At 47.9% G+C, this 15,084-nt stretch overlaps 1 protein-coding gene across 1 annotated transcript in view; it reads left to right on the top strand.

The window, feature by feature from the left end:
- Positions 1-14,810, top strand: part of LMO2 (LIM domain only 2) — a 37,461-nt gene extending 22,651 nt beyond the window's left edge. Inside the window, exons 3-8 of the mRNA XM_052652179.1 lie at positions 789-796; positions 2,045-2,186; positions 2,555-2,825; positions 2,871-3,219; positions 7,257-7,472; positions 13,822-14,810. Of these exons, the coding sequence (XP_052508139.1) occupies positions 789-796; positions 2,045-2,186; positions 2,555-2,825; positions 2,871-3,219; positions 7,257-7,472; positions 13,822-14,041 (1,206 nt within the window). The 3' untranslated portion in view covers positions 14,042-14,810. The remainder of the gene's footprint in view (positions 1-788; positions 797-2,044; positions 2,187-2,554; positions 2,826-2,870; positions 3,220-7,256; positions 7,473-13,821) is intronic.
- Positions 14,811-15,084: the final 274 nt, after the last annotated feature.

The raw sequence follows: 15,084 nt of genomic DNA, 5'->3' as shown, positions 1-15,084 counted from the left end.
CCACCGGCAGGCAGTTATTTCTTACAACCACTGTGTGTGAAATTGAAATCTTAAGATACCATTTCAAATATTCACTTTCTCTAAGGAAGTTCTCCCCAAAGAGTGGTGAAAGATAAGAAACTGACCCAAAGTCATCAGTAATCACTCTTTCTTTACACATTCGGGTCAAAACAGAAGCATATTATTAAAAGGAAACTTCATGTCCCAAAGTTGGCCGTTTGGAGGTTACCTCCTGGAACCCAAGGATATATTTAATTTAACAACTAACTTAGGCTCCATGCAAAACTATATAGCAAGGAAGGAAGCAACTTATCAGATTTAATAAAAGCAAGCAGATGAAAACACATCACGCAGTCATCAAGATAGTGAACATTAAACTGGAAAATGCATGTATGTTTTGTATACGAGCACAAGGAGGTGAAGTGAAAGGACACTGTTCTGTTTGCTTTTTAAAAATGGGACAGGTTTTCAAACCTAGGTGGGAAATTGGGAAGTTCTTATTTTTAACCTCCATTTCACCTGTGAAGTTAATTTCAAACTCTCTAAATTCTCCCAGCGATTTTTTTCTACAACACAGAAATGACCATTTATGAGTGCTTAATATACACCAAATGCTTTGCAGGCATGTAATCTCATATCCATTATTATCCTCAGTTCATTACAGGTCTACGGGCCACACTGCATGCGTTTACTCTTTTAATCCTTACAACAGTTGATGCAACAGGCTCTCGTACCCCTATTGACAGATAAGGATCCTGGGAGTTTATAAATTCCTGCTCTTCCACTAGATTCACAGGTAGGAAAGCATGGGTTGTTATGAAGGCAGCCTGACTCCACAGCCACTACCCAATACTGCCTCTTCAGATTAAGTGACTTTCCTAGATAGGCTCCACTAGCTGATAAGTAAGAGCCTAAATCAAACGCAGGCAGTCCAATGCCCAAGTCTGAGCGTTTCACCACCACACTGATTGGTTGTAAGCAGGTGAATTGCTCATCACAGCCTATTTGTTTATTTTCATTTTTGATTGTAGAGTGGTGGGTTATATATTTATCACATAATTTAGACTGACTTAAAAATACTAGACATTTTTCCTTTTTCAATTAAAAACAGGGACCTGAGCAGGAGAAGTTCTTTTTAGATTGAAAGGCTTGAGTTGGACCCAAAGCTGCTCTTAAGACTGCCTTTCACACACAAACACACACACACACACACACACACACACACACACACACACACACACACAGGAGACAGTGGAGGAATTAGAAAGAGATTTTCATTATACCCATAGGGACCTAAGCTTTGGACCTGGACATAAGAAAAGGACAAGAGCATGCAGACAATGGTAAATTCTAGGTATGCATGTAAGAAGTTAGAATCAGCTTTAAACAAGGAAAACGAAGCCTACAGGGATGTACTTCTGACTTCACCTTCCAGGGTGATTTCATCCAGACCCTTCAGTGCCATCTTTAAAACGGGAATACAGTGTCCATGACCATGATCTAGACTGCTCCTATAAAACCATGGATCCTGAGAATACTGGTAGTTTCTTCTTTACAAGACTTGTGGCACGCTCAAGTAGGCCTTTAGTAATAATTTCTGAATGCAATTATTTTCAGGGATCTCTGATGAGGCCCAAGGGACCTAAAGCTTTGCTCTATTGAAGAGAAGACTGTTAGCTTCCTCCTCTCCCCTTCTACATTCGCCTCTCTTCTTGGAATTTGCCCTTGAGATTAGACGGGGAAGCCTGAACCAAACAAGTCTGCGTTCTCTCTCTTTTCCTGACCCAGGGCAAAATAGTCTCCAAGCATTGATCTCCATCATTGGAGAGGCACTTTTCTCTGTGAAGAGTGCTATTGGCCCTTTACGGGGCCAGTTTAACTGCAGGGGTCCGATTTTTAAAGATGCTGAGGGAGGGAATTCTGCCGCCTGCAGATGGAGAGGAGACTCAGACCAGCTTGGTCCCTCCCAAACACCCTCCCTCGGGATTAGCTGCCCCTGGTACTGCTGAGGCGTACCCAGCCCGTGCGGTCCCTGCTCGCACAGCTCCCGTCGTCTTTTTGGAGCGCGGACGCAGTCACAAGTCCTCAGCCAGCAGAGCCGCGCTGTCTTGGGGGCATCTCCGCGTTCCCTGGCCGCGGACCTGGGACCTCCAACCCCGGACGCGCCCGAAAGCCACTTGGAACGCGTACATCTCTGTATGTGTTTATTTCACATTTTCGTTTTTTCTTTCTTCCTTGAGCGGCCCGCTGGTCACTTTCAATCTTAGTTAACCAAAAGGGGAACGCCGAAGAGGGAAAGCCCTAACGAATGCTTTACAGGCAACCCAGCCGCCTCTCCAAGCAGAGGTGGTCTCTGAGCGAGTCTCCCTGTCCCCGACGCTGGCCCCTTTAAGAAGCCAACTCAGTCTTGCTGCGGCTGCCGCTGTTTGTATCGCTAATCCCCAGGAGCCCCGTTTAAAAAAAAAGGGAAGAAAAAAGATGGTGGTGGCGGGGGGGACCGGGCAGCTGTCTCTTTAAATGTGATTTCCTTCTATTGTATTTGAATCGTGATCAGGAAAAAGGAAATGAAACCAGAGACAGAGGGAAGCTGAGCGAAAATAGACCTTCCCGAGAGAGGAGGGAGCCGGGGGAGAGAGGCGCGGTCCCCTCCCCGCCCCCAGGCCGCCGCCCCCTCCCTGCCCTCGGCGGCGAGCTGCGCGCCGCGACCCCGGCTGAAGGTGCGAGGGGCGCGGGGCGGCCGGGCGGGCGCGCACCATCCCCGCGGGCGGCGCGGAGCCGGCGACAGCGCGCGAGCCGAGCCAGACCCGGCGGCGGCGGCGGCGGCGGCGGCGGCGGCGGCGGCGGCTGCGGGACCGGGATGGAAGGTTAAGTCCTGAGCAGCAGTAGCAGCTGCAGCCGCCCGGGGCCAGGCTGCGCGCCCCGGTCCCCTCCTCGGCCGCGGCGCGCCGGCAGCCCGGTGATTCGCTCTCTCTCTTTGGCGTTTGAAGGGAGCGCGGTGACTGTCCTTGAGCGCGGAGGGGCGAGCTCGCCGCCAGAGCGCCGGAGCAAGAAGAGGCGCAGGAGCGGCGGCGGCGGCGGCGGCGCCCGAGCACCCGAGGGGGTCCGAGCCCCGGCAGCCGGCCAGCCCCGCGCCACAAAGGGAGCGCCCCCGCCGCCTGGCACGCCACCTCCCTCCCCAATGTCCTCGGCCATCGAGAGGAAGAGCCTGGACCCATCTGAGTAAGTGCGACGCCCCTGCCAACGAGGGTCCACGGCCTCGCGACCCGGGGCGGCGGGGCGGGGCGGGCGGCCGGCGGGAAGGCTCCAGGTGCGCGCCCGCGGCGTGCCCTTGGTTCCCTCTGCCGTGCGCGGGGCTCCCGCATCCTCTTGGGTGACCCCGGGGACCCTGGGAGAGGGGCTGGTGGCGGGCGGCAGGAATGCGGTCGGCCCGGCGCCTCGGCGGGCCCCTCGCGGCTCCCTGGGACGCTCCCTAAAGCCACTTCGGGCCAGAAAGTTTGCACAAGGGGAGGTCAGAGGCGCGCCGGTGCAGTCCCGAGAGCCTTCAGGACTCGATTCTGCTCCCTTTTCCCGTCTCGTTCCTTCTCTTTGTCCGTTTGGTCCTGGAAAGGGGGACACTACAAGTGGAGCCCCCCACCCCGGGTCCCCGACGGTCCCCTTCCGGGTCCGCAGGTGGAGCGGTTGCCCACGGCGCCGGGGACCCACGGGTGAGGAGGTGCAAGAGTTCACCTCGGAGCTCACTCAGGCCTCCAGAGACTTTAGAGCAGCCGAGCAACACGGGAGTTAGTCTGGATACGCGGACACGCCTCTCCCCTCGGAGTCCACCGATGGGTACCTTTGAACCTCCAAAGTTAGTGCACCATTTTGGATATAGGTGAATTTTTCCGGAGAGCGGAGTCTTAAACGGCTTTTGTCACAATCTCAAAGGGTTTAGGGTCTGGGAAACAGAGCTCTAAATGAACCGCATTTGTTTTCTGAGCCCCTGACTGGCTTGAAGTATTCCCCTCTTCCCAATCTTTACCTTCAGCCCATTGCTCAGTGTTAACATGGGGAGAAAGGGATGTTTAAGATGTCATTTTCCCGTCAGCGCAAATGCCCTTTTAAGATTCATTAGCTGTCTGGTTTTGAGAATTTTTATTCCTTTGAAGTCCCCGTCTAAATCCTTTGAAGGGATTTGTTACACAGACCAAAGGAGCTGGTTAATGACTTGTCCATTTGTGCTTTTAAGAGGCATTTGTTTTGTTTTGTTTTCTTTTCCTGCTTTAAAAGAATTGTGCTTTCCTGATTGAAATACCTCCTCCTCCCAATTTCAGCCTCCTATGGTGTTTATATACCTGGGTTTTACCAGCATAAAAGCTCAGCGTGTTCTCATAAAACACAGGAAGTAACCATGATCCAGTGAGAATATAAACATCACTATTCAATCTTGAAGGTTCAGAAGCCAGATCTACAAGGAGTCAGGTTTGTTCTAACAAAAACCCAGCTTCCTTAATTTCTCAGGGAAAAAAATAACATTGCTTTTTTTTTTAAGTATTTGTTTAGGAAAACTCTGGGAAGGGTGCTTTGCTCACTTTCTTTTTTTTTTTTTTAACAAACCTAGAATGACAACTTAGCCCTGAGTTTTCAGAGCCTGGGCAAGATGATAGTAATACAATAAGAGAGTGCATTGGATGAATTACCTTTGAAAGGTGCCCAATGCCTTTTCGATCAATAGAACTTAGTCACTAATCTTTTTATTAGAAGATAAATCTGGAGGTTTCAGTTCCCTGAAGGAAGTTTGCTCCTTTCAAAGTTTGTGCTTTTTCACAAAGAGACTGGAAAATTGAAACATGTTCACCTCATAACACAGCAGGCATCTGGGGAAGGATGCTCAGTAGGGTGCTCTTCTCTATCCTTTGCTTCACTATTTGCCCAGTGAAGATAGGCTCTAATTGGAGATGGACCAGCTAGCTGAGAAATTATTGCAGAACATTTTTCCCCCATATCTTTCTTGGAAACTGTTGAGAAATTATCCCAGAAATCCAGGCCAAAGTGTATTGAGGTGTAATGTTCAGATAGGCTCTAGGAGAATGTAAAATATTAATTAGAGGGTGAGTCCCACAGTTATTGGCTTGGAACATCCACCAAAGATAATGTGATATTATCTTTAATTATAGAAAGATAGTCCTTTCCTATCTCATATTAGGCCACCACAGACAGTAGCTTTTTGGCTTAACATTTCTCCTGTGGACCACTACCCTACCAGATGCTTCAGTGAGTACATACTTGGGTCAGTGTGACTGAGGTCAGTCTGATCAGCAACTCCAAATTACACCCAGAAACTTGCCTAGGCCTATGCAAATGAAACATTTAGACAGAAAGACAGCCAGAATTCACACACACACAGATTTCCTCTACTGTGCCATCGGTGGCCCCTACTGCCTCCCTGTGAATAACAGGAGCAGTTCATTTCAATTCCAGGCAGTTTTGCACCAGCTAAGTGCAAATTCTCTTCTTTCACAGTTGGTTGGCAGAATCTGCGTCAGGGCATCCAGTGGTGCTGAGGTTCCATGAATGTTTCTGAAAGCCTAAAGTAAGGCCACGGGCTGTGAAAAGGGAAGAGAAGTGATTCTGAGGCACGGGGAAATGCTGGGTGTTTTATTTTTCAGGAGGGAGGGTGGAAGTCCTTATACATAACCTGTGGAAACAAAGACAAGTCAGGCTTCAGTGGATGTTTAAAACTCTATTTAAAGTCTGGAGTTTTTAGGAGATAATTAGTTTGGGTTTTACAGTTCCCTGGTCTAAAAGGAGATCATCTCACAAAGGACCCTCATACCCATTCTACAAAGTGTGGGCTCGGTTTCAATAGGCTTGAATATTCACAGGGAAGTGTGCACTTTAAAGACAGAGTTCTCTGAAGGTGTCAGAGTGTGTTATCAACACTGATTCCCTGAGCCTCATCCTTCCTAAGTATAAAGGGCCTTAAATGCTGTGGGCACAGGCCAGTCAGGATGCAAGGTCACCAAGTAAGCCAGCATCAGCTGGAAATAGGAGACACAGATTTATATCCTCAAGGTACCAAGGGGGAAATTCCCTTTGGGAGTTTCACAGTTAGAAGCAAGTCCATTTTTCCAAACATAACAGATTTTTGAAAAATAGATTTGTGTTTGAGTGAAGTTCAAGAGAGCATTTGTTAATTGCTACAGATCAACAGGTATTCAGTTTTTCCTATGTCCCATCTGGTGCAGGAATCATTTCTCGCACCCTATTATTTTTTTATCTTCTTCTGGCAAGTAAAGTTATTTCTTTTAAAATGTAAAACAAAAGGATTCAGATTCCAGTTAAGTGAACTGGAGACACTATATGATTTTGTAATGAAAGAACACATGTCACAGGCTCACTCTTAACAATTGCCTGGAGGAGATTTCAGTGTTTAATTGCCTTCCACACTCTCTCCCCATTCTCTTTCCTAAATCAACTTCATGCGAATCAGTTTTGCTGCTGTAAAAGTGTTCATGTGCAAAAAGTTCTGTTTGATCTCCTTTATAAATATAACAGTGGCTTTAATCAACACCTGAGATTTTTTCCTCAAGGACTCATTCCGTAAGAAGGATAGGATGTGGAGTTTCTGTTAAAAATAATAATAATGAGAATTTCTATTATATCTTGATGGTATTTTTGTTTGGGAAAGAGAAAGCAACCTAAAATAATTTGGGGACCCTTTCTTCCTCATCTCTGCATTCGTGCAGTTGGAAAGGGATGGAGTCCAGGTGGCGCAGAGATTCAAAAGGGAATTTGAAGATGTTTAATCCACTAGTTAGTCACTGTTCTGGCCACAAGCAGCTCTTAGAGTCCTGGTGCCTCCTCTGGGGTTGGGCAGTGCCCTTGGCTCTGGGATATGGGGGGAGGAAAGAGATGAGGTGTGGAGGTAGAGTATGAGGGGAGGGGGGATCAGGAAGAAGAGAGACCACAGGTCTGGGAGGGGGCTGGGCTGTAGGTGGAGGGGGGTGTGCAGTACCCTTTGCCTGGGTGCCTCTTGGTGTCCCGCCCTTGCTTCTTCTAGGATCTAGAACGTAGGGGCTAGCCCCTTTCCTGTCCTAACCCAAGGCTGGCGGGGCCTCTCTACCCGTCGTCGGCCCTAGGTGTATGCTCTCCCCTCCTTTCTCCGATGTCACCAGACAATTGAGTGAGGTTCTCTGTGGGGTGCAGTGTGACTCCTGAGCCCCTGGTGCTGGTCTCCCCGAGGTGAGGCCATCCCTAATGCGTGGCCTTCCTTCCAGGGAACCGGTGGACGAGGTGCTGCAGATGCCCCCGTCCCTGCTGACATGCGGAGGCTGCCAGCAGAACATCGGGGACCGCTACTTCCTGAAGGCCATCGACCAGTACTGGCACGAGGACTGCCTCAGCTGTGACCTCTGCGGGTGCCGGCTGGGCGAGGTGGGCCGGCGCCTCTACTACAAGCTGGGCCGGAAGCTCTGCCGCCGAGACTATCTCAGGTGCGTCCTCGCCGCCCTCCTGGGGCCCTGGCTCTGTCTCCCTGGCGCCTGCCTCCTGGGCCAGCCAAGATCACGTTGGTCTCAGCTGCCCTGTGCAGGGGAGCAGTTGACCTTTCTTCCTGTTAGAGAAGCATGTTCTCGGGGACACATGCCTGTGTGGTCCAGTTCTCATATTTTAAAGGCAAGAGAGTGATGAGCACAAAATTCAGAATAGTGGTTCCCTCTGGAGGTCAGACAAGGGGAGAGGGTGGGAGGAGGAAGACGCAGGGTATGCCAAGGGAACTGGGAATTTTGAAGCTTGTAAGTTTGAGGGTAGATTCCTAGCAGCTCATTTGATGCTTCAAAAACATATGCATAGGTTCTAAGTATTCTTTTGTAAGATCTCGATATAATGTGATGATATATTTAAAAAGAGTAGCATGGAAACATATACACTGCTGCTGCTGCTAAGTCGCTTCAGTTGTGTCTCACTCTGTGCGGCCCCATAGACGGCAGCGCACCAGGCTCCCCCGTCCCTGGGATTCTCCAGGCAAGAACACTGGAGTGGGTTGCCATTTCCTTCTCCAATGCATGAAAGTGAAAAGTGAAAGTGAAGTCACTCAGTCGTGTCCGACTTGTCGCAACCCCATGGACTGCAGCCTACCAGGCTCCTCCGTCCATGGGATTCTCCAGGCAAGAATACTGGAGTGGGGTGCCGTCGCCTTCTCCGAACATATACACTAATGTATATAAAATAGATAGCCAGTGGGAACTCGCTGTATGACTCAGGGAACTCAATCTGGGGCTCTGAGACAACATAGAGGGGTGGGATGGGGTGGGAGGCTCAAGAGGAAGGGGATATGTGTATGTCTATGGCTGATCCATACTGATGTATGGCAGAACACCACACAATATTGTAATTATGCTTCAGTTAAAAATAAATTTTAAAAAATTGAAAGTACAATATAACCCCAGCACTCCAAGCAGTTCTGGTCACAGCAGGAAGGCCCTGAAGTCAGCTGTAGATTTGAGCCCCGGCACCACTGCTTTCTAGCTCTGTGACCTTGGACAGGTTATATAACCTTCCTAAGTCTCAGTTTCCTCATCTGTAAAATGGGGTTATAGAATAGCAGTACCTGCTTCCAGAAAGGGGCGGGAATTAGATGGGGTGGTACATGTAAGGTGCTTGGCGTGGTGCATGGGTATCAAATAGATGTTAGCTGCTGTCTTTCAGTAACCCTCATGACGTTTATCATTAGAGTCTTTCCCAACCTAATGAACAAAGTGATGGAAGAAGGGAAAGGCAGAAGAGGAACTCTAGAACGCCCACTGAGAGGCACTGAAGATATCTCAGATACTCTGGGTCATACATTTGGCTATGTGAATTTTCCAACTCTCAAAAGAGTGCCTTTGCCTGGAATGTTCTAGTTTCATATGAAATTTCCAGTTTCATATTAGCTGCGGCAGAGGTAACTCTGTGCCCTCTGCTGTCAAATCTGCTTGACTGTGTAGCTGTCAGGTTTTTTTGCCATCTTCGTGGGGTACAGGGTCTGTGGAGCATGCAGCCTTAATACACTAGGACCACCCAACCCAGGGAAGCTTGTTTAGACTCCAGTGCCCTTGGCTGCCAGGCCAGCTCTTTCTCCCAAACCTGCCGTCAGAGCATTTTACATTAAAAAAAAATTGCAGGCAATTCCATGGTGAAGCAAGCTTATCTATTTACCCAGAGACTGACAGAATAAGCATTTTCTCCCCCCTAAATTTCCTGATTAAAGTCCTTGCAAATTTGGTGGTTCAGAGAAAAGAAGTCAAGTTTCCAAGGATCATGATTTTAATTTTGATCCTTTATTATTATTATTATTATTATTATTATTAAGGAACAAGACCATAGAACTGGGGTAAATAGAGACCTGATTCTGCTCGCTACTAGTTTGCCAAGTCACTGCGGAAAAGCAGATGGGTAAATGATTCCCACTGGGCCCCCTGACTACATCCCTGTCAAATCATTTGAATCTTATTAAGTGAAGTACAGATAGAGTAAGGTCAAAAGAGCTGAGGTTTCTCCCTATCTCTGAGGTTTTATATAACATTCAAGAAGAAAATCCCGTGCTGCCTGGGCTTGTTAATCTCTTGCATTTTTAAAAAGGAGAGAAAAAAAAAAATAGTCTGGGAGAACCCAGTGTTAATTAACTTGTGTCTTGGTGACATGAAATAATTCTTTTCCCTGCTACATTCCTAGGCAACATGTTAATTAACTCTGTGTTAGCGCAGGCGTTTCCAGCCATCCTTTCATATTTATATTATTGTTATTAAAATGGGCAGGTGGAAGCTTCAGACATGACACCTCTTGACAGAGGAGAAAAATCGTTTCTTGCTGCAGGCATGGCCCTTCAGCCATGGACTTGTTTGCTTGCATTCTTAACATAGCTGACAGTGCCTTTGCAAAAGGCAAGTTGGAGGAGTGACGAAATGTGTCCTGGGATGTGTTCAGTCCTTACCCCCAACCCCCCCACCTACTGTCACCCCAGGAGAGCTTCTCCCCAGGGTTTCCAGTTGCTGCCTGGCCTGTTAAAGTCTTTTTCAGACATTTAGCCTCACATAATCAGGAGATCCCCATGCAGGACCTAAATAAACTGTTAGTCGCTAAGTTGTGTCCGACTCTCTGCGACCCCATAGACTGCAGCCCACCAGTCTCCTCTGTCCATGGAATTCTCCAGGCAAGAATACTGGAGAGGGTAGCCATCCCCTTCTCTAGGGGATCTTCCCGACCCAGGGATCAAACCCACGTCTCCTGCATTACAGGCAGATTCTTTACCATCTAAGCCACCAGGGAAGCCTGAACCCAAATAAACCCTGTGCTATTTATGTTGTTTTGTTGGGAACTTAACAGTAGCTGTTAATGTCAGTACCGAGTCCAGATCCCTTTTTACAATTTTTGTGCTCAGTGCAGCCCCCACCGCCTATTGTTTTACCTTCAACAGCACCTTTCTGTTAAAGCCAGAAGCCTGCCCAGTACCACCACCCACCCACCCAATGCCCAGCAGACCTTGCCCAGTGGCTGGCACTGCCAGAGACCGAAGTCCAGTAATTTTGCCTGGAGCCAAGGCCACTTGGAGACATAACTTACACCCCAGAGTCGCCGTGCATTTAGGCCAAAGCTCCCTTCTGGGGGACTTGGCCCAAGACTGCACGTTGGCCTGCCTTCCATCTTCTGTCTGGTTTCCCTTGCCACTGTACCTGTTTTCCCTGATGGCACATCCTTAATAAATCCTGGCCTCAGGGTCAGTTTCTGGGATAGTCAGCCTAAGTAACCAATTCTTGGTGCCAGAGGTGAATGTGCACGTTAGATGTCAAGTCCTAGCTTATTTTCACTTAGTGAAGTCTCAGCACACCAGAGCTGGAAGGGGCTGTAGAGGCCTTCCTTCCCTTCCAGTTCTCTTGTCTTATAGCTTAAGACACAGAAGCCAAGGCAGAGGATGTGCCTGGCTCCAGGAGAACTGGCTGATTGGAGGTGATGTCGGGATCTGAAGGTATCTCCCAGATATTAATCCTTCATGCTTCCTGTCATTAACTGCCTGACGTGTGTTGTAATTTACCCCCCGATTTCCCTTTAATAAATGCTCCCCTTCCGTAAGGGCCACACACCCCAGGAGGTTGGCTGCTTTCCACCCATGCTGTTTTGTGAGTCATTTATTCTCACTCAGGCCCAAACTCCTCTTACTGAACAATCAGGAAATCAGAACTGTCTTTCCACCCCATGACCTCCAAGGTGGCAGTTCCCGACAGTTCCAGCATCTGCTGTCTTGGGATGAAGTGTTCTTCCCCCAGTAATGAGTTTGCTCCCAGGTGGGGCCTTGAAAACACTCGGAGATCTTCGCATGAAGAGCGGGATTTGGAGGGAAACTAGCCAGCCTGGCTGTAACCGCAAGCTCTCTACCCACCGACCGCGTCTTCCTGGTTTCATTCATTCTGCTCTAAATTTCTCAACTGCTCTCATCGCCCCTACATCCTCTCAGTTGATTCTCTGCTACGCTGAAGTTCCTAAGAACTTCTGAGAAGAACAGGTATTTACCTAAAACTGCCCTGAAGGTTTCCCATGGAAAAGACCTGCTGACATGCCATGTAATCAGGCAGCAAGACTGGCCCCTTTGGGAATACCCCCAAGATGTGTTAAAACCCAGCCAGTATTGGCTTCACCCTTGAACACTGGTGCTTTGACTTGCTGCATTCCATCCTCCAACAGCCGGGTGAGGTTGATGCTTGATGACTGTCATTCCACAAGCTCACAGTCATCAGAGGTCTCAGCAGAGTCACTTAGGTACTCAAGGCCAGTCCTGCCTGAATCTGAGTCTTCTGATTCCAGCGCTTGTGTTATCCCACTCATGTGGGCTGATTCTCAAACTTCAGCCTGCATTAGCATCACCTGGCTGTATTCAGGACCAGACAGAGAATTGGGCCTCTACCCACAGAGCGTCTCAATCAGGAGGGCCTGAGTGTGCACTTACTAGCAAGTTCCCAGGGGATGCAGTGCGGTTGGTCCCAGGACCACACTTTGAGAACCACTGCGCTAGGCTCCAGCCTTCCCAGGTGGCACTAGTGGTAAAGAACCGCCTGCCAGTGCAGATGTAAGAGATCCGGGTTCGATCCCTGGGTTGGGAAGATCCCCTGCAGGAGGCCACGGCAACCCACTCCAGTATTCTTGCCTGGAGAATCTCATGGACAGAGGAGCCTGGAGGGCTACAGTCCATAGGGTCGCACAGTCGGACAGGACTGAAACAACTCAGCATGCACTCGGCACCACCATAGTGCATCTCCTGCTTTGACACTGCATATTGCTTAAAATAAATGACCAGCCAACTGAGACTTGGGAGGGTCTTGATTTTGATGACAGAAGAGAAGTTTTTCAGAGATTTATGTTATTGGGCCAGCGAGGATCTTGAAATAGGATCTTCCATTCTATATGGAGAGATACTGCTCGTCCCTCTGGTGGCTGAGGGACTGTTCACTGTTGAGCTCCCTCCATCTCCCAGAAGCGGTTGTGTGCAATGGCCTGTGTGGCTCTGGAGAAGTTAATGACCAGCCCTCCCCATGGGTGGAATTAGAACCCTTGATGTGATAGTGTGTGGGAGGGAGCCTCAGAAAGATGCCCATTTCATTGCATTCCTCTCAAGAAGGCCCCTGGGCTTTACTCTTGCTCCCCTTCTAAAATAAAAGTTCCCTTGGGAGGAAACACACAATCCACACCTAAGCTTTTTTTTTTAACCTTTTTTTTTTTAATTGGAGGAAAATTACTTTACAATGTTATGTTGTTTTCTGCCATACAACATAAGTAAGTCACAATTACATATGTAAAACTATATATAATATATATATATATATCCCCTGCCCTGATTTACCCCTCTAGGTTGTCACAGAGCACCAGGCTGGGCTCCCTGTGTTATAGAGCAGCTTCCGCCTAGCTATCTATCTTGCCCATGGTGGTGTATGTATGCCAATGCTACTTTCTCAGTTCATCCCGCCCTCTCCTTCCTCTGCTGTGTCTGTTCTCTGCATCTGTGTCTCCATTCCTTCCCTGTAAACAGGTTCATCAGTCCTATTTTTCTAGATTCCATATATATGTGTTAATATATGATATTTGTTTTTCCCTGCCTGATTTACTTCACTCTGTATAACAGGCTCTAGCTTCATCCACCTCACCACAACTGACTCAAATTCGTTCCTTTTTATGGCTGAGTAATATTCCAGTGTGTGTGTGTGTGTGTGTGTGTGTGTGTGTGTGTGTGTGTGCCACAACTTCTCTATCCATTCCTCTGTAAATGGACATCTAGGTTGCTTCCAGTTCCTGGCCACTGTAAATAGTGCTGCTGTGAACAGTGGGGTACATGTGTCTTTTTGACTTGTGCTTTTCTCAGGGTATATACCCAGTAGGGGGGCTTGCTGGGCCATATGGTAGTTTTATTCCTAGTTTTATAAGGTATCTCCATACTCTTCTCCATCACGGCTGTATCAGTTTATACACAGCTAACCTCTTCAATCACTTCTGTTAAGACTCTTTTCACAGAAGCAGGTCCTGGGGCATCCTAGAAGCAGGGAGAGAACTCGGAAGAGGAGCGAGTTATGCCAAACACAAATGCCCCAGGCATGGCTTCATGTCAGAAGACCCTCTTCCTTCTAGGAAAGACTATGAATTAGTCACAGTCAGTTGTGGTGAGGTGCATGAATTAGTTGGCCGTCTGTCTGGACCCAGCTCTTCCTTGCTTCGCGACAATTTGGAAATCCAGCCTACGTCATGGAACCCATCTGCAGGCTCTTTCTTCCAGTCTCATCTCTGCCCCTGCCTTTTTAGCTTCTCTCTCTTTCCTCCCCCCAGGCTTTTCGGCCAAGATGGTCTCTGTGCATCCTGTGACAAGCGGATCCGTGCCTACGAGATGACGATGCGGGTGAAGGACAAAGTGTATCACCTGGAATGTTTCAAATGTGCCGCCTGTCAGAAGCATTTCTGTGTGGGTGACAGATACCTCCTCATCAACTCCGACATAGTGTGCGAACAGGACATCTACGAGTGGACTAAGATCAATGGGATGATATAGGCCAGGGGCCCCAGTGTCTCGGGGAGGAGACTCACTGAAAAGCCCCTGTCTCTGTGGGGTCTTACGCTCTTGGGCATTCTGGGGATTTGAGGGTGGGCTGAGGCATTTCTTAGGGGATGGTAGACCCTAACTGGGCACCGAGAACCAAGACACAGCATCCAAGTGACACGATGCAAGAGGGCAAAACTTAAATGTCACAAAATGACTGGCCTTGGGGAACTTAGGGACAGTGGTCCCAGCCTCTGGGTAATAACTGACATGATTAGCCGAGGAGAGAGTCGTGGGGGGCTACGGTGCCGTCATAATGGGACTTCCATCTACAGAGAGGGACATGTTCTGCCCAGACTTGTTATGTCTTTGACCCTTGAAAACTAGAGATGTGCAATTGATTTATTTTCTCCCTGGTTTTTATGACAACCCTGTTCCAGCCACTGTCCTCCACACGAGAGAAGGACAGAGATAAAGAGTGGCCATCCTCTTCTTCTTGGCCACCTTCCCAAGGCCTTCAGCTTTGGACCCAAGGGATACTGCATGGAGACAACATTTTAGTTGAGAATGAAAATTGCGACTTTTAACCAAACAATTATTTAAAGCAATGCTGATGAATCACTGTTTTTAGACACCTTAGTTTTGAAGTGAGGAGTTCCACAGATTGTTTCTATACAAATGTAAATCTAAAAAAAAAAAAAGTTGTTCAACTATTTTATTATCTTAGATTATATCAAAGTATTTGTTGTGTGTAGTTTGAAAAAAAACTGCGGAAAATAAAAGTGACTGACTAAAATGCAGTGTTGTGTATTTGGCAATGACTTACAATTTGGGATGGCAGAAAAATGACTTTATATTAAAAAGGAGAAATATATAAGCAATTTGCCTTTAGGTCAAATAAAACTTAGGTTTATGTGTGGGGTTTATAGGAGGCAGGCACATTTCTATATTACTAGCAATTAGTATGTAACAGGTCATCATGTAAGCTCAGAGGGACGTAGAATAATTAGATTGTTATTGTAAAACAAGCATTTCACTTCAGCATTGTATGGAGT

Source organism: Budorcas taxicolor, chromosome 15, assembly GCF_023091745.1.
Source record: "Budorcas taxicolor isolate Tak-1 chromosome 15, Takin1.1, whole genome shotgun sequence".
Lineage (NCBI taxonomy): Eukaryota > Metazoa > Chordata > Mammalia > Artiodactyla > Bovidae > Budorcas > Budorcas taxicolor.
The sequence above is the reverse complement of the archived record's forward strand: the minus strand, read 5'-3'. Positions and strand labels throughout refer to the sequence as shown.